A 27835-nucleotide genomic window follows, 5' to 3' on the forward strand; every position below is an offset into this window, starting at 1 on the left:
CAGGTATCTCCCTGCGTCCTCGCCCCCCACCGTATCCTCCCTCTCCCAAGGGTAAACTCTCCAGGATCACCTGTGTGGGTGTAACCAAGGTGCACCAAGGGGGGCTGGGCTGGGGGGGGGGAGAAGCGAAACCGAGAGAGTGCCTGGGACCAGATACACATCGCCACCAGCTGCTGGGCTGCTTGCTCTGCGCCAACCCCCGGCTGAGGAAGGCGAGTGTCCAAAGAAGGTTCTCTGGAACTTTCACCTTCGGTCCCAGGTCCTAGGCTCCAAGCTTGGCGGCATACAAGTCTTCTAAGTGTGGGGGTTGAGCTATGCTGTTACCCAGCCAGGGCGAGGGGAGCGTGGCGTAGTCTGGGCTGGGGAAAGGGGGTTCAGGAGAGAGCGTGTGGGGTGACTGGAGAGGGGCTTGGAGGAGGGGTGGGAAGGGGTGGGGCCTGGTGGCGCAGGGGCCAGGGCTCTGTGACTGGGAAGGAAATGAAGGGGGAGTGGGGTTTGGGATTGCAGGGGCGGAGGAGGGAGCCTCCGTGAGAAGGAATGGGGAAGAATGGGGAGGGGTGGGCGTGGGACTGAGGTTTAGCAGGGAGACCGTGAGAGTTTAGGAGAGGAGGGAGGGGAGGGACAGGGGCGTGACAGAGGTGTTGGGTCACTGGGGAAGGGGCTTGGAAAAAGAAGGCTGGGGGCGGAGCCCGGGCGGCTCGGGGGGGCGTGGGCGTGGGCGTGGTGGCCGGGAATCCCACGTGGGGCGCAGAGTTGAGTTCACACTCGCCCGGAGAGCCTCAGCGCGCTTCCTCTTTGGCACTACAGCACGTCCCGACCTCAGGTCGGGGCCACTAGAGTCCGGGGTCCCTGGGAGCTCGGGGTCCGCTACCCCTAGCGTCCTGGGCGGGGGACCGAGGTGCGCAGGAGCCACGTCCACCGAGACCATGCGGAAGCCGGACGGGAAGATCGTGCTGCTGGGGGACATGAACGTGGGTAAAACGTCTCTACTTCAGCGTTACATGGAGCGTCGCTTCCCGGACACGGTCAGCACCGTGGGCGGTGCCTTCTACCTGAAGCAGTGGCGCTCCTTCAACATCTCCATATGGGACACCGCAGGTGAGGGCGGCGCCACCGGGACAGGATGCCTTCGGGGCTCGTCTCCGGGCAGACGCGGGGTCTCCACCTCGGGCTGTGGCGTTCACTGCCTCTCTGTCCCCACTCGTCCTGCCTTGCTGGTTGGGAAACATCTCCAGTTCATTACACTCTCTGCCTCTTCGCGAAGATCTAGGTTATCCTGGAAGAGATCCCTGATCCGCATGACTCCGCATCTTAGATGCTTTAGTGTCCCCCTCAAGGTACCTTCCTTTGGTGTGCCAAGCAGCCGGGGGAGTTGAGCGGCGCTGCTAGTACTGGTCCCATTACGAACGAGGAAACTGAGGCAGAGAGCATTGGACAGGCAGGCCCACTGGGTGTAAGTTTACTGGGAAGTAGAGCTGGAATCTCCTGGCCTCTGTAACTCAGGGTTATTTACCCTCTGCTGGGTCTTGGCTGGTGCCCGCGAAGTCATGTGGGTGGAATAGCTTCCTGTACTGGCATTTTTAAGATAGGTAGTGAATTATTTTTAGTGCGTGTACTGTCTGTTCCTCTTCGTCTTGGGCTTTACAAATTAGCGCTGGTTTGTTTTGTGTTTTCTTTCTTTTCCATGATAAAGAAATAAGATACTTTAAGGGAACAAACAAATAAACGAACCCGGAAATGGCATAGTTTCATGGAGTGAGGTTTCCGATTTCTGAAACTCCAAGTTCTGATGTACTCAAAAGTCTTGCTCCTAACCCCTGTCCCCTTTTTTGGGCGTATTAATCTGTTGGACACATAATGCGTTCTCTGATGAAAACTGCATTAGTGACTGTCTCCGGCACCTTCTCTGGTGTCCTCATTCCTCCTGTCCTTCCCTGCTCCTTCCTTAGCCATCGTGGGGAACGCACTGGTTCCACTCTCCGAGTCTTTCCTCTGACTCTGGCCTTTCCTCCAGGTTGCAGGTGATGGCCTGCCTCCCCCTGAGCACTGGTGAATGTAATCTCTGAGACTCAAGACCAGTCAGTTCCTGGACTCTTTTCCGGTCTTGGACAGAGCTCCGCCTCTTTGCTCAGTATAACAGGCTTGTCCTTGGTTATAAGGGGAGAAAGCAGAATTGGTCAGCTTCTTTCCACCCTCTTGATGTTCCTGGATTAGACAGATGTGTGGCCACAGCATAGGGTTCCCGTGTCCCTTAAGGGCATTAAGTATCAGTTTCACTTTGGTGGGCAGAGCCACTTTCTCCATCAAGGCCAAGGATGTGATGCATCCGGAATCTTGGTCACCAGAGGATTTTGTAATACTGCTGATGTGATGTCGTGAGACTTGCTGGTTCCCTGCGTGGGGGTGGTAGCAACTGAGCTCATTTCCTAGCCTCCCAGGCTGCTTTTGTGTTCCCAGAACCCCAAGTGTGACGTCAGATGAGCAAGGCGGGTGGCCAGGCCCCTTCTTCAGGTATCCATGCACACACCCTTGGGGGACTGAGGTACAGAGTCAACAGTGGCCCAGGCCACCAACTTTGTGCCTACTTTACTGGTGACTTCTGGGCTGCCAGTCACCTTGAGGGAGCAGAGAACAGGGGGTAGTTCTGTTCAGGAGTCTGTGTTGGGGGACTAGCTTAAAGTCCTTACCCCTTCCCCGGTTGACTGTTAGCATAACTTCCATAACCAAGACTAACCAAAACTAGCTCACCAGCTCTCCAGCTCAGTGCTGCTTTTGGTGGCAGGTAGGTGGGTGGTGTCAGCATACACCTGTGAGGGATCTGGGACATGCTGTAGTCAGAACCACAGCAGCTGGTCAGACTTTGTATTTGACCCTTTTTATTTTTTTATTTTTATTTTTTTTGGTTTTTCGAGACAGGGTTTCTCTGTGGCTTTGGAGGCTGTCCTGGAACTCGCTCTGTAGACCTGGCTGGCCTCGAACTCACAGAGATCCGCCTGCCTCTGCCTCCCGAGTGCTGGGATTAAAGGCGTGCGCCACCATCGCCCAGCTGTATTTGACTCTTGACTGTTCACTCAAAGCCAAAGCCAGTGTTTGGCACCCAGGAGCTTGCTAGGTGCCGGTGCTGGGTGTGGCTGAGAATGGGAGGGGCTTGCTGGCCTAATGAGGCATCTCATCCTCTTAGTGTAGAGTTTCAGAGGTAGCCCAGTGGCAGGCAAGTTGGATAGGTACAGAACCTTGTGTGTCTGGGTCCAAGTGTCCTCCTATTATACTCTGGTGTCTCACACACCTTTCCCAAACAGTCTGGTACAGAGAGGGGGCCACCCTTTGTGGTGTGACCAGGCCAGGACACAAAGCGGGGATGATCAGAGCTGCCAACAGGGTGGTGGTGTTACCTGGCATTAGCAAACAGACACCAAGCATCATCCATGTGCTACGTTCTGTTTCTGGCCCAGACCTGTGCCTAGCAGTGGACTGAACAGGCTGGACAGCGGCTTGTAGAGGAGCATCTCATGGGCTGTAGATGGACTTTTCCTTCCTGCCTGCCAGTTTCCAGATGATTAATGCAGAGACTTTATGTGAATTATAAATGCTCGGCTGATAGCTCAGGCTTATTTACCAGCTAGCTCTTACAACCGACACTGACACATTTCTGTCGATTTACATTCTGCTACTTGGTGTTACCTTTCATCTTGCAACTCCTGTTTACTTTCCATGTTGACTTCTCTGGCTCCACCCATCTTCTTCCCAGTGTCCTTAGTCTGGTTTTCCTACCAACCCTATGCTGGCTAGCTATTGGCCAGTCAGCTTCTTTATGAAACCAATCACAGTGTAATCTGCACAGTGTACAGAAGGATGGTTATTCCACAGCGGTGGGCTTGTTAGACTGTTTACATGCCCTCATGGTGGGGTGGGAGGGTCACGGGACCCTCCCTGCATATCCAGCCACTCCCTGACACCTGTGTATGAATGTCTGCCTCTGGATGGGCTACAGTATATAAGCAAGGAGGACCTGGGGGAAGGGGGGCCATCAGCAAAGCTATGGGGAAGTCCTCTTCTCTGCTGAGTAAAGACTTTACAGTACACCCCTCCCCCCACCCAGACAGGATTTCTCTGTATTGTTTTGGAGGCTGTCCTAGAACTCGCTCGAACTCACAGAGATCCGCCTGCCTCTGCCTCCCAAGTGCTGGGACTAAAGGCGTGCACCACCAACGCCTGGCTACAGTACAACTTTTTATGGGGTAGAACACCCACACCCCTTTGGTCATATTGGCTTAAGCCCTGTAAGAAAGTAACTTCACTGGTTCCCTAGAGTGAGCTTTTGTGGAATCATGCCCTGGTTTGTCCTTGGGACCCGAAGAGAGGAAGGAATTTTAGCACCAGCAGGCAACTGTGCTGTGGGTTTTGGAGCTTCAGACTCCAGGAGAGGAGATGAGTTTCCCACCAATGTCGGATCTGTTTTGAAGGCAGTACCCTAGTACGAGAGAGTGGCTGAGGTGTCAGTACAGACCCCTGCAGTCTGGACACTCCTTGTGTGTTTGTGTGTTCATTATAGCCCTTTCTGGCTGCAGACACACAGTCACCCCGCCCCCACCCCCTGCCCGCCCAGTGCCTGTTTCTTGGGGATGAGTTTGGGAAAGCAACCCGGAGCCCCAGCTCAGAACTGGGTCCTGTTTCTCCATCGATGCTCAGTCTCTGTGTCATCTCCCTTGTCCTGGTGGTGTTGGTGCTGCTGCTGGAAGCCGGGGGGCTTGGGATAGAGCAAATGGCTTTTGCTAGTGGCATGGATGCAGACAGGTGGGGAGCGAGAGTGTGGTGTCCGCAGCCCGCCCTCTTCAGAGAGCCCTCTGTTGCTGGATGCTCTGGACTTTCGGCCCTTTGACATGCTAACAGAAAGTTGTCTTACACCCAGGGCTCAGCAGGCTTTCCTGACTGTGGGTGCGGAGTACTCCCCGTGGTCCAGGCCACTGAGAAAGCCTCACACTGTCACTTTTCCTTTCTGATGATAGCACCTCCCTTTTTCTCTTGACTACAGGTGACAGGGAGCTTGGAGGGTCCTCAGCTTTATCACTGGGAAGACTTTGCCTCCCACACAGCTACAGAGACACAAATCGGTTTCCTGAGACCATGTCCTTCCAGGTCCCTCTAACACGCTCCTTCCAAGAGACTGTCACCAGGCATTCTTTCCACTGATCCCTGATCACATAGCTTCGGATTTCCTAAGGCGATATGAGGCTTGCTCCCCTCTGCTTCCCTCCAGCACGGCTATTTCCGCAGCCATTCAAGGCAGCCCAGGCCAGTGCTGTCCCCATGCTCCTGACCTCTGCCGGCGGGCGGCGGCACGTGTGAGCCACTTAACACACTGTCCAGAGGCATCCCTCCTCCATCCCTGGCGTGTCTAGGTTTGGTGTTTATTTAGTTTGCTGCCCTAGCAAGTAGAAACTGAAAACAATGTGTGCTATCATCTCCTGGTCAGGAAGTTAGAAGTCCTCAGCTGGCTGCAGTCCAAATTCCTTATCGGAGGAATCCCATCTCTTGGTTTCTTCATCTCCTGAAGCCTTCAATGGATCCAGGCTCCTTTATCTTCTATTCTGGAAACCAGCCATGGCTGGTGGAGTCTCTCTCTCCGTGGAGCCCTGTGATTGAGGGTCCTGTCCTCCAGGAGCTCTCCTTGTTTTGAGGTTGGCAGAATAGCAGCGTTTGTCTTATCTTCTAACCTCTTCTATCTTGGTAAAACTTTTTACGTGGGCTGCAGACAGGGATAGGCGGTACCCCCTTCCCCTCAGCACCCCTGGGGCAAGCTTCTGGCTGTGTTTTCCCCTTTGTTACAGTGTACCTTCTGGCAATTGCTGTCATAGCTACTTTGGAATCTCCCAGACATCAGTCTGTGTGGGCACCTTTTGTGATTCGGTCAATGTGATTTCCTCAGAGCCTGAAGCTTTTGTAATTTTAAAGTTCCTTAACTGCTGGGCAGGGTGTCCTGACTCAGGCACTCAGAGGACTTTGTGACTGTCATTGCTAACAGGTTTCCTTTCTCCCATAAGTATGTACAGAATCCATGGGTTTCAGGAAACAAGGAGTTCAGTGTGCTTGCTTTTTTCTTTAGTTTTGAAAATTACAGGTGTATTTACCACACTTGTTTTGTGGTGCTCAGAGACTACTATAATTAAAAAAACAAACAAAAAACCCATATGCTTGTTGCTTGTGTATGTGTGTGTGAGAGCGCACTCTCGCAAGCATACATGCATGTGTTCATGTATAGACAGGAACATGCATGTCAGAATGTGCATATGCAGCCGGGCGTTGGTGGCACACGCCTTTAATCCCAGCACTCGGGAGGCAGAGGCAGGCGGATCTCTGTGAGTTCGAGGCCAGCCTGGTCTACAAAGTGAGCTCCAGGACAGCCTCCAAAGCCACAGAGAAACCCTGTCTCGAAAAACCAAAAAAAAAAAAAAATGTGCATATGCAGGTCAGAGGACAATTTTGCGGAGTTGTTTCTCCTTCCACCAAGGCCTCTGGGAAGATCCTTAGATCCTTGCATTATCCACTGAGTCATCTTGCTAGTCTCTGTTTATTAGAATTTTACCGAAACTCCTTGAAACTTTCCAACTGGGGTATTTTCTTTCTTCTTCTTCTTCTTCTTCTTCTTTTTTTTTTTTTTTTTTTTTGTATTTCGAGACAGGGTTTCTCTGTATTGTTTTGGAGGCTGTCCTGGAACTCTCTCTGTAGACCAGGCTGGCCTTGAACTCACAGAGATCCTCCTGCCTCTGCCTCCCGAGTGCTGGGATTAAAGGCGTGTGCCTAGATGGAATTAAATTAGCAAACATGAAATACAGCTCCTCAGGGTGTTTTTGAGCCAGGGTGTGGTGTTATTTAATCTATGATTCTATTTGTATGGTCTAGAAGAAACATTGTGTCACAGAGAGTCACTGTTTTTGTATCTTGTGGCTGAGCTTTCGTCTTCATTTAAAATTATTTTATGTGCTTGGATATTTTGTTTGCACCACACGTGTGCAGTGCCCACAGAGGTAAGAAGAATTCATTGGCTCCTCTGGGACTGGAGTTATAGATGGTTGTGAGCTACCACATGGGTGGTAGGGATTGAACTCAAGCCCTTTGGAAGAGTAGCCAGTGCTTTTAAGCTCTAAGCTATCTTTCCAGCCCCTTCCTTATTTAGCTTTAATCCTCTCATCCATGTTCATAGTCATGAATAGTCCCTTTCTCAGCAACTTCCACTGGTATCTCCTGGACAGAGTTTGCACAGATTGGGTGAACGAGCGTCCTTGAATGTATGAGCTGAATGATGTCTGTGATGATGTGTGGGGGTCACTACCTACCCCACTACAGTCTTCCAAGGCTGATGCAACGTCACATGCATCTCAGGGGAGGCCTCTTTCCCTTAGAGTGTGTCTTATCAGTTTCCCTCTTTGCCCTTCAAAGGCCCCTGCAAGCTGCAGCAAGATTCTTACCCATGGGGAGTTTACGTAGTGAGAAAGTGGCTGAGCTGCCACCGGAGCCTGGTGAACTGCCCCAGGGTTTGTGGACTGAATCACAATCCCTGCTGTGCCCTGCCCTGGGTGACGTCATACTTGGGAGAGAGTGGAAGGAAGAGCTGCTCAGTATTTGTGTCTGTGACTCCTATGTGCTAGTGCCCCTTAGCGCACGGCGTGCGATGAGCATGTCACCTTGTGATCTGGAAGGGCATGCTAGTGTACTAAGGTGGCGAATTAAAAGCCATCCCACCTTAAGGCTGCCTGTGACACACTAACTGAGGAATGTGTTAACATACCTCAGCACTCTTCTCTCTCATCACATGCTCTTCCCAGCTGACCAGCAGTTCTGAGTGTCTGAAGTCGGCAGTGTCATGCTGTGCGTGGCCATGGGGCAGGGGACCTCCTTATGCTGCAGAGGTCCCCATCCTGGCTGAAGACCGTCCTGCACGGGGGGGGGGCAGTCCTGCAGCCAACTACCTGGTACATGGAGTCCCGGAGACCGGAGCACATTTCTTTAGTCCTGTGCCAACGTTCAGGACGTGCTGCTTGTAAACACCTGGCTTGGCAAGGCTGAGGCAGGGGTGAGGCATGAAGTGCCGTCTGTGTCACAGAACACACCTCCATGCCGGTCCCGAAGACCAAGAGCAGTGAGGAGTGTCACGGTGTGTAGGGGAGGGTGGGGCAGGAGCAGCTGTAGGACTTTGTAACCACCCGGGCCGCCCGCAGGCTCCCAGCTCTCCTGGAGTCACTGTTTCACGCAGTGGACACAGCTGTCTGTCGCTCACAGCTGCTCTGCGGACTCAGGGCTAAACTCTGAGGGAGGATCTTGGGGACAGCAGCCTTGCCTCGTTGCCCAGGGGGAACACGATCAGCTGTAAAAGCTGTGTGCTTTTCTCTAAGAAGGGTTCTCTACTCGGGATAATGCTAGGAGCACTAGTCAGAGCAACAAGGCTAGGGAGAAAAAAAAGGATTCACACTGGAAAGGAAGAAAACAGAGGAAGCGGAATGGTCTTGAGTCTGTACAGAGAGAAGTGTAATGGCCACACAGAAACCTGTCGGAGATGACAAACACACACAGCAAAGTTTCAGGACGCCAGCTGAATGAAACGAGGACATGGGCTCTCCAAGGTCTGGCTGAGGGAAGGTTTTTATTGTGAATATGAGGAAGTTACAGCCAGAGACATCTGGAAGAATCTAGAGCAGGGGGAGAAAGTATCAGACTGAACATGGCCAGCAGAGTGAACGGGGCCTTGAGAGGAGTGAGGTCAGAGAGACAGGAGGGCCAAGAGAGAGGGCCAAGAGGACAGAATGAGGGGGTGGGGGAGAGAGAGAGAGAGAGAGCGCGCACATGACTGAAATGGCAGGATTACATAGGAATGAAAACCCGGGAGAAGGGAAGGGAAGCCCATAGGATGGAGAGGTTTAGGGTAGGGGTGGGGTGAGAAGAGCTGAGAGGAACCACAGGCACAGAGTGAGCCTGGAGGCCAGCATCTACTTTGGTTGTTTTTTTTTATTATTATTTTTTATTTATTCATTATGTATACAGTGTTCTGTCTGCATGTATGCTTGTACACCACAAGAGGGCACCGGATCTTATTACAGATGGTTGTGAGCTGCTGGGAATTGAACTCAGGACCTCTGGAAGAGCAGCTAGTGCTCTTAACCTCTGAGCCATCTCTCCAGCCCCCTACTTTGGTATTCTAACAGACATCATAGTTAGCCATTTGTCCCTGGTTTCTTTTGGACCTGACACAAACCAACTTATGAAAGTGGGTGATATTTTTGTATGCCAACTATCTGAAAAATAAGAAAGCAGTTGTTTTTAGAATAGCATTAAAAATAAATCAGACATTGGAAATAGATCTAATTAAGGAGGCGAAAGAGCTGTGTGGTTGTTTGAATGTCATTGGCTCCCGTGATCTCATAGGGGGTGACACTATTGGGAGGTGTGGCTTTGTTGACATGGGTGTGGCCCCAGTGTGTCACTGGGCATGGGCTTTGAGGTTTTCTGTGCTCAGGCTACCACCCAGTGCCTCAGTCCACTTCCTGTTGTCTGCAAGATGTAGGACCCTCAGCTGTGACTCCAGCACCACATCTGCCTACACACCCCTGCTTCCTGTCATGATAATGAACTAGACCTCTGGAACTCTAAGCAAGCCACCCCAGTTAAATGTTCTCTTTATAGGAGTTGCCATGGTCATGGTATCTCTTCACAGCAATAGAAACCCCAACTAAGGCAGTTGTGATGCAAAACTGAAGTATTTATGACAGAAACTGAAGAAAGAGATACTCAGGAGGAGTTCACATGTCCGTGCATCGTGAGACTATTGTTAAATGTCTATGCCGAAAATGATCCACAGATTCACCTCGAATGCTATTTTTTTTCCCACAAAAGTAGAGCAAAAAAATCCCCTCCCCACAAATTTCTGTGGAACTCTGAAGATCCAGAATAGCCAAAGCAGTCAGACCAAGAAGAATAACACGGGGGACTTCATGCTACTTCACCTGAAAATATACCACAAGCGTAAGAACAGGCGCACTGGCTGGCGGGACTTGGGCAGGAGCCCAGAATAGCTCACGCATTGGTGGTCGGTTGATTTTTTAACAAACGGCCAGGACCCAATGGGGGAAAGGACACGCACTTCTTTAATAATATCGGGAAACTGGGTGTCCCCGTACAGGAATAGGAAACTGGATACTTCTCATACCTTCCACAAAAGTCCCCAGACGTGGAACCAGGAGCTGACGACACAAGGGAGGGACAGCTACTCCATGCTGTTCTGGGGGCTTGGTGTTTTACTTTTTTGTGGTCCTCAAGCAAAAGCCAGCAGGGGCTGCAGAGATGGCTCTGTGGGTCAGGATACTTGTTTTATAAATATGTGGACCTGAGTTTGGATCCCTGGTACCCACATGTCCTGTATGCTTGCCTGTCACCCCATTGGTGGGGGGGAGAGTGGCGGCAGAGACACAAAGATGGACTAGTTGGCTGCCAGTGTTTGATTGAAAAACAGCAAGCTCCGGGTTTGGTGAAAGACCGTGTTTCAAAGGAGTAAGGTAGAGATGACAGGAGGGAGATGTCTGAGATCCTTCTGACAGTCATGCGCGTGAGGTGCACCAACTTCACATCACTGCACACATAAATAAATTCACAGGGGAACACGATCACACCAAACTGAGAAGCCCAAGGAGGCGCCTTCCCGTGGAAGTTCTTTGCCAGGTGGGGAGACCGCTCTGTGTCTGTGCCGTACCCACACCAGCCGTGGCTCCGGACTGTTTGAAGACGTCTTTCCGTCTGTCAGAGCGGTGACCTATTGCTTCCTTAGCCAGCCACGTTTCCTACGTGCACAACACATTCCGAACTTAATTAATTTCAAATCTGATTAACTCGGGTTAGCTGTATTGATACCATTTTTATGGAAGTACGTCTTACATTCAGAGTCCTGGAACTTTCTTGTTGGCCCACAGAGTCAAGTTAACAATATGCCTCAAGGTTGCTTAAGACTTGACCTGATATCCTGCTGTGTAGTCAGCCTATATACTTCTCTCTGTCTCTCTCTCTCTCTCTGTGTCTGTCTGTCTCTCTGTCTGTCTCTCTCTGTCTGTCTGTCTCTCTGCCTGTCTGTCTGTCTCTCTGTCTGTCTCTCTTTGTCTGTCTCTGTCTCTCTCTCTCTCTCTCTCTCTCTCCCTCCCTCCCTCCTTCCTTCCTTTGCTTTTTTCTTTTTTTCTTTTTTTTGAGATAGGGTCTCACTGTGTAGACCAGGCTGGCCTCTAACTACCAGAGATCCATCTACCTGCCTCTTGAATGCTGGGAATAAAGGGTGCATTACTACACCCTGCCTAGGAACTTAACCTGCCTTTAAGAGTAACAACCAACCTTACCCGTCTTGCATTTCCCATGCAGTCTTAACATTTATAGCCTAAACTAACGCATAGCTTTAATTTTAAGTTATATATTCTTCCATGCCCCTGACCCAGAGTTGTGTGTGTGTGTGTGTGTGTGTGTGTGTCTGTGTGTGTGTGTGTGTATGTCTGTGTGTGTGTGTATGTCTGTGTCTGTGTCTGCATGCGCTGTGGTGATCATTTGTTGAAAACAGCCAGTAGGTTTTAAAGCAACCTTCCATAACAAATATCCAACATAAACGTTGAAGGCAACATGGATCTACTCGATAACCATATATTTGCAGTACTGTTTGTTATCTGGGTCATCAGTTGGGATCAGTTGGATCCCATAACATAATCACTCCTTTCCCATAAAATGCTTTCTTTAAAGAAAAAAAGTGTTTTCAATTGAAATAGAATGACATCATTTCTTTCTTCTCTCCATGCCCTCCCAGCTATCCTCCCTCGAACATCTCCCATGGCCCCCCTCAAGTTTTAGCCTCTTTTTCTTTGATTGTATTTGTTACATATGTATGTATGTGTATGCACAGATATATGTAAGCACAACCCACTGAGTGTGTGTTGCGTTTGAGTGTATATGGTTTCAGGGCTGGCCTCTTTTGCGTTGGACAACCAGTACGGTGGTTCATCCCTGGAGAGGCTAGTTCTTCTCCTCCTGGCAGTCAATGGTTGCCTGTAGTTCTTTGAGAAGTTTCCTCCTTCCATGTCAATATTGATACTGTTCTGGTTCTGCAGCCAATTCTGGAGAGACTTTCACAGTACAGTTCCTGGTATTCTGGCTCTTACAGTCTTTCTGTCGTCTATTCTGTGATGCTCCTTCAGCCAGAGATGCAGGACTGTGATGTAGGTGTATCTGCTGGGAGTGGGCTCCCGTGGTCCATCCATCTCTGCATTGTGGCTGACTGGTTTTCTGTGATGGTCTCCGTCTGCTTTAAGGAGAGCCTTCTTTAAACGAGGGGTTGTGGCTACACTTCGCTGTGGGTGTGAGGATAAACTTTATAATGCAGTAAGGAATTAAGGCTGGTGTAGCACAGTGGTAGATTCTTTTCTCAGGTCCATGGCTTCAGTAGCCCTGGGAAGTTGCCTAGGTGTCTAGTACCAGGCATGATTTCCCTCCGGCTCGGTGGGCCGTAAGTCCAGTGAGACAGCTGCTGGTTACGACCAACATGTACCACCTCTTGTACCTTTAGGTACACCTTACCGTGCTGTAATTGATGGCTCATAGGGGTTATGGCTAGACAGGACTGTTTTATTGCTTAACTCTGTTGGCAGCTTGCATAATATTTTCTGGAGCCATGGGGGCTAGACTTCCGGGAAAGAGGCTTTCAGGTCAGATCCAGTTTGACTCACCCAAGTCCTATGTCCTAAGTGTGTGGTGTCTTCAGCAATAGGGACCTGCCTTAACCAAGGGGTATGTACGCCAGTGGTCTGTATTGTTTTGGGAGTTAGTTACTTGTGTTACCTGGTCAGTCATTTGAAAGGAGCTTTCTCATGTTCCTTTCTTTTCTTTTCTTTTTTTTTTTTTTGTTAGCCTATGGCTCTTCCTTGCCCACCTCCCCAGGGTTTCTCGGTGCAGCCCTGGATGTTCTGGAACTTACTCTGTAGACCAGGCTGGCCTTGAACGCACAGAGATCTGCTTGCCTCTGCCTCCCAAGTGCTGGCATTAAAGGCATGCACCACCAGCACTTGGTTTAGCCTATGATTCTTGTGGAGAGCACAGTCAGCTCAACTTCCTTTTATTTCATATATATATATATATATACACACATATATTATGTATATATATCACACTTACATGTATTATATATATATATAGGTATAAAATAGTAGGATGCAATATTTTCTGTGCCGTTCAGCAAATACAGAACAAAGCCCTTCGTGAGGGACACACCAGTGATACAGGGTGAGGAGTGGAGACTTCAGCCTTATACTCTCTCTTGCTCGAATTCACGGGGAAGTGCTGGGTTTTCGCTTGTTAATGGGATTGCAATGCAGGCAGGTTCCTCTGCATTATCTCAGTCAACCAGAGTGAGCCAGCTAGCTTTTTTTTTTTTTGTCAGCTTGACCCAAGCCGGAGTCATCTGGGAAGTGGGACTCTTGACTGAGACAATGCCATCAGGTTGGCCTGTCGGCAAGTCTGTAGGGACGTCTTCTTGGTTAGTGATTGATGTGGAAGGGACCAGGCCGATGGCGGTGGACCTGCTTACGCAGGTGGTCCTGTGTGAAAAAGCAAGCTGAGCTAGCCGTGAGGAGTAAGCCAGCAAGCAGTGTTCCTCCGTGGCCTGTGCTCGGTTCCTGCCTCCAAGATCCTGCCTCCATGATGGGCTGTATGCTGTCGGGTGAGAGAAACTCTTTCCTCCCTTGGTTGCTTCTGGGCATGTGTTTATCACAACCGTAGAACACAAACTAACGGTTAGTTACTGCCAGCTGATCGTCCTCAGAGTGGAGGGGAGAGGGACCGCACCATCCAAGTTTTATGGGTTTGGTAGCTTGTTGGTTGTATATGTTACAGAGCTTGTAAATTTTGATATAATCCATATACCCAGATTTACCTTTGTAATTGGTTTAAATGTGTGCAAACATCGCAGTCATCACCCGGCTCCAGATTTTTCCCCCTGGGACTGGAGGATGAACCTGGGGTCTAGAGGCTACACAGGAGGGGAGGCACTGTCTACCAAGCTCCATCCTTCACACTCCTTGCCCTCTGGAAGTTTTCAACCTTCTGAAAACGTACTTCTTGCGGCCTCCCGTCCCTTCTCTCCTGCCCCTGGCATGCAACCTTTCTACTCATCCTTATGTTATTTATTTTTTTTTTGGTGTTTTTGAGACCGGGTTTCTCTGTATTGTTTTGGAGCCTGTCAGTCCAGTCCGGCCTTGAACTCACAGAGATCCACCTGCCTCTGCCTCCCGAGTGCTGGGATTAAAGGCGTGCGCCACTGACGCCTGGCTATGTTGTTATGTTTTAACACGATGATCAGTTCTTATAGAATACTCAATTATGAATGCTCTAAGAGTGTGTTATTGATTTTTTCTGAAGAAAACTCTGACAGTTTTCTCCTGGGTGTGTGCAGGTGTTTCTCTCACACCCGCAGAAGGACTTCCTCTCCTTGCCCTTTCTCTTTCTCTTCTGTGTAGCCCAGGCTAGCCTCAAATTCTGAATGTCCCCAGTCTGAGTGCTGGGATCAGATGCCCAGCCTAGACATTTCTGAATTGCCCTGTCTGCCGATGGTGAATGCACTTTGCTGGAGTTTTGCTAGAGCACACCCCCCCTCCTGCTGTTTAAGTGACATGAAGGGTGTCTGAACTCCTGAACCTTTGTCAAGTCCTATTTCCCCGAGAAAGAGCTGAATGGGCTGCCTGTTTCCCGCCGTACGTTTCTCAGAGGCCTTTGCGAACTGCAGAAAGAAGGTGCTCTTCCATTCAGCAAAGACCATTCAGGATGTCTGCAGAATGATGTGCACCCCCCACACCCCCAGGCTCTTCCGAATAACACATTTCAAGACAGCCCCTTTTAGACTCTTCTTATGTGGTTCTTGTGGTCCAGTCTTGACTCTGAAGCAAGTTAAAACTTGTTTGAGGTAGACTTTAGCTTCCTGCTTTAATAAGCAGGCTTGGCAAGCGATCGGATTTTTATTTATTAATCTCCTTTGAGACTTGGCCGCCAGCAGACCACACTGTGTCTATTGAAGGAAAATGAGAACCTTAGGGCGGCTTTATGGGGTCCTGTGGGTGCTTTTGTCTTCACAGCTAAGTCTGTTACGTAAGTGCCCTTTCCTGGGTGTTGAAGGACGTCTCCTTTCTTTGCATTATTTGGTGTTATTGGGCCGCTCTCAGTAATTCTTGCTTCATAAGATTTGTGATTTCAGCTCTGGCCACTATCAGACCACCCTAAGTGTTTCCCCAGCACCCCGCCGGCCGCCGTCAAGTCCCGGCTGTGACCTCAGCTTGTGTGGTCATCTCTGTGGGCCCTGTGTCACCATTCAGAGGACACGCCAATGAACTGGGCGGACGCGCCCGGGTGTGTTTAACTGTGACGCCGCTGCCGCCGCCTCCCAGAGCTCTCTCTGTTGCCCGCCTTCTGTGATCACAGTGCTTAGAATCACAGCAGCTCACCTTGTCACATACTAGGTTTGGGTGACTGGGGTCTGGCGTTTCTGGCCCATCCAGCTTAGCTGTCTTCGAAGAGCGGGAAGCGCGGTCCTGTGAATGGAGGTCTGGCTTCCCCGCCCGTGTGTGCCCCACCTGTATGTGCCTTGTCCCCGAGAGCGGTTCACCTTCCCTTTTGTCGCCTGCGAGGCGGCGGCATGTGCGGGAGGGAGGAGCCATGCTTATCATTCCTTAAGCTTCTCTGGCGTTTTGGGTTCGCCCAGTCCGTTATTTCTTTAGACTGACATACCAGTGGGCTTTTGTTGTTTTTCGTGTGTGTTTATGTGCGTGTGTTGTGTGGTTGTGTGAGGTTGGTGTCGGGTGCCCTTCCGAGCTGTTATCTACCTTGGTTTTTGAGGCGGGGTCTCTCCCTAACCCTGAAGCTCGCCAGTTAGCCTAGGCCGGCTGGCCGTGGAGCCCCAGGCATCTCCTTTCTCCCCTCTCTGTGCCAGGTTTACAGAAGCACACTGCCATCCCTAGGGGACCCGAACTCAGGTCCTGCTTGTGCATTGAGCAATTTACTGAGTCATTTCCTAACCCACCAGCATCCTTTCCCTGACATCTGTTTCCCCAACGTTTCTTAGAGTAGGGCCCGAGGTTGACCTGAACTCTGACCGTCACCTGCCCTGCCGCCTATGGGGACAGTGGCTCCTGTGACCATGGCCTGACTCTGTTTCACGTGCTCGTTTGCCCTAGGTCCTGTGGTTCAGGGCAGGACTCTGCCCCTCCCCTATGCAGCCAGGGAGGCCTGCTTTGTTTGGCAGGTAGGCACTTGGCCTCTCGTGGGCAGCTTTTCGGGGTTACACCTCTTCTTCCTGTGTTTGTCAAGAGAGATAAAGAGCCAGACTTGGCTATTCGCTTCCGACTGTGTACAGTCGGAAGGGCGGGCGAAGGTTGTTCCTGTGCTGGTGGCCTTGGATTGGGTTTAAAGTTGAGAAACAAAGCTGGTGTCCCTGGGAGTCTCTGTTCTTGAGTGAGTCTCATGCTCAGGAAGTGAGTGGCTTTGCTGACCCGGTTCAGGGGTGGCATTAGGGTTTTGTGACGCAAGCCCAGTGTCATGTGATCCACTCTGACTGACTTCTTGCCCACTGAAGTTCATGATTGGCTGGGCTGGGGAGGCAGGAGAATGCTTCTTGCCTGTGTGACCCTTGTGCATTGTGGGGTCACCAAGAAAAAGGAACTGTGATTTCTGATTGGTTCATGGTTTCTGATTTCCTGGTGAGGGTAGGGGTGGCGGCCTCCAGTCTGGGCCTGAGTTGCCCAGGGCTGCTTTGTCGAGGCTTACACACTCCGTGGCTCACCACAGTCGAAACTTAACTCTCTGTCTGAAGTTCAGGTGCCGGTGGCTGGCTTCACTCCAGGGCAGAAACCAACTGTCTCCCTCATCTGGGGGAGCCCCACAGTCCTGTTCCCCAGACTTTGCCACGCCTCTCTGTGTCTGACCCTGTGCCTTCTCTCCCACGGCCATGGCGCAGGGCCTGCTGAGCAGCGGGCACCCCTCAGTGTGACCCTCCCTCAGCTAGTCACCTCTGTTTCCAGATAAGGTCACAGATGCAGGGTGGGAGTGAGGACTTGGGTTGTCTTTTGGGGCACAACTGAAGCCATGTTAGGAACTATGGAGTAAATTTACCTATTTGTGAACATGAATGGTGCTCCCCGGCCTTCTGCTCACCTGTGAAGAAGGGAGTGAAAGCCAGAATTCTGTCAGGGTTCTGAGAAGCCATAGTGTCTAAGTCCGCTTCCCATGCTCAGATGGCCAGAGACTCCCTTGACCTCCAGCTCCCCACCAGAATGCCTGTGCCCAGGGCATGGGGCAGGGCTTCCTGATTACCCATGAAGCCTTAGTAGTTGCTGAATGGAAGGGCTAGCATGTAGGACACTGCGGCAGGCAGGGCTGCTAGACTCCAGGGGACTGGGAATGCCGGCGTCTGTGGCTTGGCTTGTGATCAAGAAGAGGGAAAAGATACAGGCTTGGTTGGCATTAGACTAGGGGATGTGAAGGTCAGTAAGACTGCAGATGTCGGTGCTGTGTTCCTCGTTCGCAGTCTCCTCCCTGTGATGACGGAGCGTGCCCTGTGTCCCGGGAACTGGGCACCTCGCTTAGGGTGGACAGGTGCAGGTGGCCTCTGCTTCAGAGCATCCGGTTACATCTGTGCTGCTTAAACAGTCACGTGGGAACTGAATAGTGGCAATGTTGCGTACTGTGAAATACTCACCATCTCAGTTACTTTCTGTGGACTGGAGGTCGAAGTGGGATAAATGAAATACAATATTAAGAGAAACATCGCCTTTATTTAGTTTTATAGTGTGTGTACATACATGTGTCTTCATGTGTGTTTGTGTGTGTGCGTGTGCATGCATGTGTGTATGGAGGCCAGAGGTCCACCTCATGTGCCCTTCCTCAGGATGCGGTTGACCTGGTATTTGCCGCTCACTGACATGGAACTTGCTGAATCGGCTATGCTGCGGGCGAGCTCTGGGATGCGCCTGTCTTCCCCATGGCACCCTGGCCTTTACACTTGAGTTCTGAGGCCATGATGTGCATTTCCTGTTTGCACAGCCAGCCCTTCTCTGGCTGATCCATCCCCAGCCCTACCCTCTTTTGACTTTCTAAAGGTGGCTATCAGAAACTGTTTCACAGGGGAATGGCTCATTTGTTTATTGATTTATCATCGAAAACCCATTTGTAAGCTGGGCGTGGTGGCTCACGCCTTCAACCCCAGCACACAGGAGGTAGAAGCAGGTGGCTCTCTGTGAGTTCAAGGCCAGCCTGGTCAACAGAGCGAGTTCTAGGACAGCTACGACTGTTACACAGAGAAACCCAGCCTAGAAAAGTCAAAACAAACAAGAACACAACCATTTATAGCATGTCTTGTGCCATGACCAACCATAGTGCAGGGGTGGGGGGGTGAGGAGGAGAGTGGGGGGTGGGGGTGGAGCCAGCAAGAGCTGATTATCCAGGCTTAAGTGGTGGAGGACCCTGGAGATGGAGGAAACCAAGAAATGGCTGCGAGCATTTTGGGAAGGAAGGACATGGTTTTATGGACAGACGGCCAGAGGGCATCCTGCTGGGGAAGTGGAGGGTTAGGCTGTAAAGGGGCAAAAGAGGGACAGTGGAGGGGAAGGGGAGGGTTAGGCTGCAAAGGGTTAATAGGGGGAGGTGGGGGACTGGGCTGCAAAGGGGCAATGGGGGGAGGCTTCGGATGCCAGGCCAGAGGTGCTGCCATTCTTTGGAGTGGGGACTCATGGGAGTGACAGGAGGCCAGGACATGGGTGTTGACTGTGGGAGGTGTGTTACCACCACCAAGGCCATCTAGGTTTGGGCCTTGGGACTCGGGGTCCCATGTGGACACGGGGAAGGCGCTCTGGGGGTGAGCCAGTGTTGGGCTGAGGCAGGGAGCCAGGGCTGCCTCCCAGCCTGGGAACCTGCTGATCGGGTTCTGGTGAGGTGGCCTGGAGGGCTGGTTTTGATGGTTTGCTGGTGAGTGTCTGGGCAGGCAGGTCTGAGACAGGGTCACCTTGTGACCTACGGGACTCAACCTTCTCTGCAGGGATTCAGATTTATGTGCTCCTAACTGGGAACTGAGGGCTGCTGTGTCTGCCAGGCACTTCAGTGTTCTGACACCCAGCCCCAGGTGACAGCCACTACCCAGACGACAGCAGGGCGGAGAAAGCCGGGATTCCTGCTTCAGGTGGTCTCGAGGGTGCTGTGACAATGTCCCCAGATAAGTGGAGTCAAATCACAGGCTCTCTTCCTGCCTGCTGTAGAGGCTGGTGGTCTGAGCAAGGTGTAGGGGAGTGGTCCTCACCCTTCCTGACTCTGAGGCTCTTTAACACATAGAGTCCCTCATGCTGTGGTGACTCCCAGCCATAAAATCATTTCTGTTGCTACCTCATAACTGTATTTTTCTGCCGTTATGAATCATAATATAAATATCTGATATGCAGGCTATCTGGAGTGTGGCCCCTGTCATTCTGGGTCATTCTAGCCCCAGAGGGGTGAGAACTGCTGATGGAGAGGCTTCTTGACCGGTCACCAAGCCACTCCAGGGACACAGGACTTCTTTGCTGTGCGTCTCCTCTGTGGACACTTGTAATAAGATTCAGGATCCTTGGGATAATTCTGAAAAATCTCTGGATCCTAACTTTATTTCCCAGTAAGGGCCTGTGTGTTTATTTCCTGTGTGTTTATCTCCTGTGTGTGGATGAGCGTGGAAAGTGCCTTTGGATCCACCATATAGAAAATTACCTTTCTCATGGGACATGTGTTTAAGATAGGAAAGGAAGAGGAAGCCCCTTAAGAACCAGCAAAACAGCCGGGCGGTGGTGGCGCACGCCTTTAATTCCAGCACTCGGGAGGCAGAGGTAGGCAGGTCTCTGTGAGTTCGAGGCCAGCCTGGTCTACAGAGAGAATTTCAGGGCAGGTTCCAAAGGTTTAAAGAGAAACTCTGCCTTCAAACAAACAAACAAACAAACAAACAAAACCCCCCAGCAAAACCCGAGATTTTAGATTTCTTACTACAGTCGCCGTCACCCCCAAACCCTTCAGTTGTGAAGGGTGGTCCCACCTTCCCTACCTTGTGTTGAACTCTGGCAGGCAGAACCAGTGTTGGACAGTTGCCAGACTCTGTGGCCTCTCATCCTTTGAAGGCAGAGGGGAGTCTGTGTGTGTGCTGCAGGGGATTTCCACTGTTGGACTGAAGCAGGAACCATGCACCCAGGAAGAGGCCTGACAAGGGACTTGTCAAACCCTGAGGTATTGCTCCCCCCCCATAGCTGTTTAAATAAGAACGGCCCCCACAGCCTCATGTATCAGAATGCTTAGTCACCAGGGAGTGGATGTTGCTTGGAAAGATTAGAAGGATTAGGAGTTGTGGCCTAGTTGTAGGAAGTGTGTCTGCTGAGGTGAGCTCTGAGGTTTCAAAAGGCCACACCAGGCCCATTGTGGGCTCTGTCTCTCTCTTTCCCTGTGGATCAGGATATAAAGCTCTCAAGTTGCGGCTCCAGCACCACGCATAACTGCATGCCACCATGCTCCCCGTCACAATGACCGTGGACTAAGCCTCTGCCTCCTGAGTGCTGGGATTTAAGGCGTGCCCCCACACCCACTGTTACTGTTCCCTTAGAACAGGCCTGGTGCACGGAAGAGTCTCAGATAAAGCCTGTTTGTGGCCCTGCTCCACACTCCGTATTGTGTATAGCGGGCCTCAGGCAGCCCATCTCATGACCCTAGGGAGACTTGTGGCCACTTTCTCCTTGTTTCATTATTTGTTTTTTTTGCAGGCAGCCTTGGAGATCTGTGCCTTCCATGGACCAACCAGTCCATCAGACACTTAAAAAACAACAACAGTGTAGATCTGGTGTGTTGAAGGTAGTTTGTGGCCAGCTGTAAATGTCTGCTAAAGTTCACTGGACTTTATGAAGTAGGGCTAGAATAATCTTTCCAGTAGCATCTGTGGGCTGAACTTGGTATCACTGGGGAAATCTTAACTTCATTAAAAAAAATTAATGTAAACGGGGAAGCGCATCACGGTTTGCCCAGACTGAGCCTCCGGGGGTGGTGGTGGTGGTGTCTCAGGTCTCTGTGACAGGGCTCTCGGCTCTGGCCTTTGTCCTTGTCCTCCACCTCTCTTCCAGTGCCCCTGCTGCTCACGCCATCACAGGGGTATTCTTCCAGCTCCCGTCCAGTGGGCTGTGGGGCTGCCTGCGACAGAACTCAGAACTCGACTGAACAGATTCCCCCTTCCTCTGAGCTTGCGTGGAACTTGTAATATTCATCCGAGTCTTACACTTCAGCAGCCGTTTAAAATGAAGTGGTTTATTTTCTGTGATTCTTTGTAACGGGGCCAGACTAGTGACCTCATGTCTGCGCACTGTGCATAGACATTGTACGTGTGGCCGTTGCACATTGCATCTGTCTCCTGATCCGTGCAGATCTAGGGTCTGAGTATGAGTATTTTTTGAAAGTTCCACCCTCCTACCCGCCTCTCGGTGTGGCTATGTTGTACGTGATTTCTGCCAGACATACCAGCCCATTCAGCGATATGGAACGTGGAAATAAAAACCATAGACATTCGGACTCACAGGCTGTTTGCCTTTGGGGAGACTGGAGAATGTAGTAGCAAGTGACTGGGCTGCTTTCAGAGCCCTGGCAGCTGGGCCGGGTTACTGCAGGCCATTGACTTCCATTTCCCCCAGGTTTGCCTCTGGGCCATTTTAACCAGCGTGTAACAGGCGGTGAATCTCCAGTATTAGGGAGAAGGTCAGTCTCAAGAATTAGGGAGCCGGCAGGGCATAGGTCAGCTGCCCATGTGACCAGCAAACCTGGGAGACCGCTTGCAGATGTGTAGCTGGAGAGACGAGAGCAGGACTGTGTGTGCACTCGTTGAGGGTGAGTGGACTGAGTGTGCACTGGATCTGAGTGTGCACTTGATGAGGGTGAGTGGACTGAGTGTGCATTTGATCTGAGTGTGCACTCCTTGAGGGTGAGTGGATGTGTGCACTGGATCTGAGTGTGCACTGGATCTGAGTGTGCACCTGATGAGGGTGAGTGGACTGAGTGTGCACTGGATCTGAGTGTGCACTCGTTGAGGGTGAGTGGACTGAGTGTGCACTGGATCTGAGTGTGCACTCCTTGAGGGTGAGTGGACTGAGTGTGCACTGGATCTGAGTGTGCACTCGTTGAGGGTGAGTGGACTGAGTGTGCACCTGATGAGGGTGAGTGGACGTGTGCACTGGATCTGAGTGTGCACTGGATCTGAGTGTGCACTTGATGAGGGTGAGTGGACTGAGTGTGCACTCGATCTGAGTGTGCACTGGATTGAGTGTGCACCTGATGAGGGTGAGTGGACTGAGTGTGCACTGGATCTGAGTGTGCACTCGTTGAGGGTGAGTGGGAAGGACCAGACTCATGATTTGTTGACCACACCCTAGTCACAGTGCTAAGTTGTTCACAAGGGCGAATTCATTCTTGTTTTCTCAACCACCCTGCACAGGTGCTACTGTATTTAACAACGGGAAACTTACAGTAAGAGGCTTGCCAGACTCCCGGGGACTTTCTGTGTACGTTTTGGAACTCCCAGGAGGTCATGCTGACGGCCAAAGCCAGAGTTCTGGGAGGAGCCGTAACACACTGCCTGTAGTTGGTGTTAAGTAATTAGTTCTCAGGGAAGCCACGCACTCAGGAACCCAGTGTGGGAAGGAGGGAGGGCTGGAGGAGGATGGGATGCCCATGTGTACTAGGGGAGGGTCTCAGGACCCGCTCAAACCTGCCTGACTTGTGTCCAAGTTCTATGACACATACAATGTTACATATGAAGACAGTGAGTTTGGGAAAGTCAGCACAGGAGGAAAGTCCTCTTGACATCCAGTTTTTCTGTCTCTTCAATGCCTGGATCCTTCCCTCCATGGTCCCTGCTACCTTCAGCAGGGACCGTCTTGTTACAGACGTGCCCATATTCCTGCAGCCTGCGCATCCGGTTAGCGACTTGAAGACCTACAGATTGTTTTTTTTTTTCAAGACAGGATTTCTCTGTGTAGCCCTGGCTGTCCTGGGCTTTGTAGACCAGGCTGGTCTCACTCACAGAGATCCACCTGCCTCTGCCTCCTGAGTGCTGAGTGGTACGCACCACCACTGCCCAACTGAGCTGCAGGGTTGAGCATGAAGATTAGCTGGGAAGTTCTCCAGCTGTTGTAGGTTCTGCATCTGATTAATGGCTGGCCATAATATGACAAGCACCATCCATTGGTATTTGCTCTGTTTCATTCGGCGTTTCTAGTTTCACGTCTCCTATTTCCTTCAGTGTTTATGATCTTTGTTTTCGTGTAATTACTAATTACTTTTCAAAAGCCAAATCCTACATAGTCTTTCTGCGGAGCCCAGGTTAGCCTGCAACTCGCAAACCACCTGTTCCGGCCTTCTGAGTGCTGGGATTGTAGGCATGTGCCAACACACCAAGTTTTAAATCAGACAGTTTATCTGGGACAGAAAGCTATTTGGAGCGTGGGTGTTAATACAGTTCTTTCTTTGTCCTTAGTGAACTGTGTCACAGAGACTTGAAAAAATGCTCTCAGGGCTGGTGGAATGTCCCCACTCTGTGCCCTTGTGGTCATGCTCTTGTGAAATCTGGGTGACGGAGCAGATAACATTTTCTCTGTAGGAAACCTCATGATCCGGGAAGGTTGTGCTGAGGGATGCCTGGTGTGTATGCATGTGTGTGTTAGTTAGGGGGAGCATTTCTCTTTTGTAGGCAAAGGTTTGTCTTGTCAGTGTTGTAGACTCTGTAGTGGGACAAAAGCCACACATTCAAAGGGTAGCATTGTTTGACTGGGCGGAAATACTCTGCCTCAGAATGCGACCGTTTCAGAACGATTGAAGATGGGGTGGAGTTTGTTGCCATCTGTGGGTGTAGTGGTGGGAAGCTGGCCCAGGACACCTTCATTTGGTATTCCATAGAACCCTCGACCCAAACTGGGGTCTAAGAATCCTTCAGCACTTCAGTGGGATAAGCCCAACCCTTCCTCAGATAACAGGTTAAAATTCATCAGCTACAGACAAAGCTGCCAGCTACACCGCCTTGTTTAAAGGTTATGATTAACCTTGGTGAAGCAGTATTGGGAAGCAGAGGCAGCTGGGTCTCTGTGAGTTCAAAGGCAGTCTGGTCTGCAAAGCAATTCCAGGCAAGCATGGGGATGACAGATACAAGGTAAGACCCTATCTGAAAACAACAACCAAACAAGAGACAGTGGTACAGTTGGAATGAGTTTTTACCGGCAAATGTGTGTCTTCCTGTGCGATAAAATGCTGACACGAGCAGCTCAAGGGAGGCCGGGTTACCTCAGCTCACAGCTCAAGGTGCGGTCTGTCTTGGTGGGGGTCATGGAAGCAGGGCTTGTGGTTGGTCAGGGACAGCTTCCTCTCCTGTTTACACAGTCCAGGAGCCCAGCCAGGGAGTGGCCCCACCACAGTGGGTTTTCTCATCTCCATTAACATATTCATGTATGCAGGCATGCCCAGAGGTCCATCTCCTAGGTGATTCTAGATTCTGTCAAGTCGATAGCATAAACCACACAGTATCGAGATCCGTCCACAGGTGGAATAGCCATGCACAAACCATACAGTAGCCAGATCCTTCCGCAGGTGGAATAACCGATGTGGCTTCTGTGGTGGTGTTTGCAACTGCTTCCTGCAGGATGGAAACGTCCTGTTTGACAGACGTCCTCAGGAACACGTCTGCAGCTCACTGCTGGTTTTTGTGACAGTGGGAGTGTCGTGCTGTGGCTTTCCCTGCCCTTGCATAACTGCTTCCTGTGTCCCCATGTCACAGCAGATACCCTGCAGTTGTGAGAACACTCCTGAGCTGTGGGTGGCTGGGATCCTCACCCACACACGTACAAACCGTCGAGTTCCCTACGAATCAGATGACTGGTGACATCTCAGAGTGTGACACAGACTATTACTGTTAGAGACCCACGGTGGGGCTGTGGCTCAATGGCAGGGGCTTACATAGCATTCTCAGTGTTACACAGATACAGACACAGACACAGACACACACACACACACACACACACACACACACACACACACTCCAAGACTCATGTGGTCAGTATTGTGTGTGTGTGTTTTTGTTTTTCCTAGACAGGATTTCTCTGTATTGTTTTGGAGGCTGTCCTGGAACTCACTCTGTAGACCAGGCTGGCCTTGAACTCACAGAGATCATCCTGCCTCTGCCTCCCAAGTGCTGGTATAAAAGGCATGCGCCACCAACACCTGGCATCAGTATTGTGTTTTTAATCTTACGTGTGTAGGTGTTCTCTGCCTGCATGTATGCCTGTGCACCACTTGTGCAGAGGACAAAAGAGGACATCAGATCCCCAGGAACTGGAGTTACAGATAGCTGTGAAACATCATGTGGTGCTGGGAATTGAACCCAAGTCCTCTGGAAGAGTAGCCAGTGCTCTTGGCCAATGAAGCATCTCTCATGTCCTGGCAGCCTTGTGTTTAAGCTGCGTGCGTGCGTGCGTGCGTGTGGTAAATGTGTGTGAGCGCATGCTCACACAGAGGCTCACACGGTGTCCTCCTCTATCATTGTCCGTCTTAGTCCTTTGACATGGGGTCTTTCACTGAATCGGAAGCTAGGCTAGTGGCTGGCTACAAGCCACAGCAGTTCTCCTGTCTTTCTCCTACCTCAGAGCTAGGTTTATGGGTATGTATGTGGCCATGTCTGGCTTTTTTTTTTTTTTTTTGGTTTTTATGAGACAGGGTTTCTCTGTATTGTTTTGGAGGCTGTCGGTCCAGCCTGGCCTCGAACTCACAGAGATCCGCCTGCCTCTGCCTCCCGAGTGCTGGGATTAAAGGCGTGTGCCACCACCACCCGACCTGGCTTTTTTTTAAACAGGGTCTCAATACTAGCGTGGAACCCCCAGAGATCTACCCTACACTGCCTCTCCAGTGCTCCCGAGGGTTTAAGGCGTGTCCACCATGCCTGACTACGTGTAGCTTTTTACATGAGTGTGGGGATTTGAACTCAGGTCCTCAAAGCATCTAGCTTTAAAGTCAGATAGATATAGGGGGAAATGCTGAAAGATCAGAGAGAAGGAGCAAGCCACCACCACACCTCATCTCCTTAGCGTCTCAGCAGACAACAGTTTTTCTCCCTGCTTATATCCTGTTTCTGCCCAGCTACCTCACTTCCTGTCTGTCTGTACAGACCTCCAGACCTCTATGGCTAGCTAGGGGCAAGCTCCATTCTCCGACCTTCAGACAGGCTTTATTTGTACAAGCAAGGTATCACCACAATGTCGTGTGGTTAGATGGTGTGAGGACTGCTGGGGTGTCTGGTGTGGAGAGCCCAGCTTTAGCAGGGCACAAGGCCCTTGCCTGGTCACCTGTGCCAGCTTTGGTGGGGCATGGAGCCCTGACTGATCAATGTAGAGCACCTTTATCTGGCTGTTAGTGTCTCAGCTCCCTGCTTTGGGGCAGTGTGGGGAGCCTGCCCACGGTGTTGTGGTGGGTGCATCCTGAGTTGAGTAACTGCCTTTCTCCGTTTGCTTCCTGCCAGGGCGGGAGCAGTTCCATGGCCTGGGCTCCATGTACTGCCGCGGGGCGGCCGCTGTCATCCTGACGTATGATGTGAACCACCCTCAGAGTCTTCTGGAGCTGGAGGACAGGTTTCTGGGCCTGACGGAAACAGCCAACAATGACTGCTTGTTTGCCATTGTGGGGAACAAAGTGGACCTGGCCTTGGAGCGGGCCACAGAGGGCGGGGAGAAAGAAGGAGAGGCTTCTGGGAAGGCGGGCAGCTGTGTCTCCTCCAAGGTACCCAGGCAGGTGCAGCCAGAGGATGCCATGGCCCTTTACAAGAAGATCTTGAAGCACAAGATGCTGGACGAGAGGGAGATGCCAGCCGCCGAGCGGATGTGCTTTGAGACCAGCGCCAAAACCGGGTACAACGTGGACCTCCTGTTTGAGACTTTGTTTGACCTGGTGGTGCCCATGATCTCCCGGCAGAGGGCTGAGGAGCCATCCCAGATTGTGGATATAGCCAGTTGCAAAGCACCCACACGGACTAGATCTGGGTGCTGCACCTGATGGCTGAGGTCTCCCTCCTGTCTCCTGGCACGTGGGAGCACCGGGCTCAGAGGTTTCACGGAACACTGTTTATAGAGTGGGTGGACATGAACACCAGCTGCGGATACAGGCCAAGGTACCCAGCTACCTCTGGGTATCGGGAGGTGGTACGGAAACCCTCTGCAGAGCCAGCCTGGTTCCGCCTTGTGTACTGCCCCGTGGGTATCAGCGACAATCACGGAGCCTGCAGTCTGGGGACCCGCCTTGGATTGGGCTTGACTCTCACGATCCCTGGTCACTACATCTGCAGTCTGCACTGTCGTCTGTGATTTCCCGTTTGATACCTGCACCCGATGCATTGTCATGCCAAATCTCCACATTTAATTTATACGAAATCAGGAAGGGCTGTTTTTATACCGGGTGAAGCTGGGCGGGCTACGTGTTATTAAAAAGGATTTGAGGAAAAGCTTTGTTATCAGGAGTGTTTAGCTTCATTTGAGCCCCAGGAAGATTCCTCGACTCTGGGAGTGGGAGGGGTGGCCATGGCTGCCGTTGAGCTATGACAGTTGCTCTCTTTAAAGTTCTGTTTTGCCCTTACAGGGTCGCTCTCTTTAAAGTTCTGTTTTGCCCTTACAGGTTCTAGGATATTTGGATGAGCCTTTTACCAAGCTGTCTGGGTGGCTTGAATTGCAGTCATGGCTACACCCACAGGTCGATCCTGACCTGGTCT

At 51.2% G+C, this 27835-nt stretch overlaps 1 protein-coding gene across 1 annotated transcript; it reads left to right on the top strand.

Moving 5' to 3' along the window:
* The first annotated feature begins 240 nt into the window (after nucleotides 1–240).
* Rab20 (RAB20, member RAS oncogene family) lies at nucleotides 241–27571 on the top strand. Its single transcript, XM_005077354.4, has 3 exons — nucleotides 241–259; nucleotides 808–1098; nucleotides 26597–27571. The coding sequence occupies exons 2-3, from the start codon at nucleotides 927–929 to the stop codon at nucleotides 27124–27126; spliced, it is 702 nt and encodes a 233-aa protein (XP_005077411.1). The 5' UTR covers nucleotides 241–259; nucleotides 808–926; the 3' UTR covers nucleotides 27127–27571.
* The last annotated feature ends 264 nt before the right edge of the window (nucleotides 27572–27835 follow it).

This window comes from Mesocricetus auratus, unplaced genomic scaffold (genome assembly GCF_017639785.1).
Source record: "Mesocricetus auratus isolate SY011 unplaced genomic scaffold, BCM_Maur_2.0 Super-Scaffold_100031, whole genome shotgun sequence".
Taxonomy (NCBI): domain Eukaryota; kingdom Metazoa; phylum Chordata; class Mammalia; order Rodentia; family Cricetidae; genus Mesocricetus; species Mesocricetus auratus.

Coding starts and splice junctions, on each gene's coding strand:
- Rab20 (XM_005077354.4), top strand. CDS start 927: ATGCGGAAGCCGGACGGGAAGATCGTGCTGCTGGGGGACATGAACGTG. Junction 1,099..26,596: donor CTCCATATGGGACACCGCAG/GTGAGGGCGGCG, acceptor GCTTCCTGCCAG/GGCGGGAGCAGTTCCATGGC.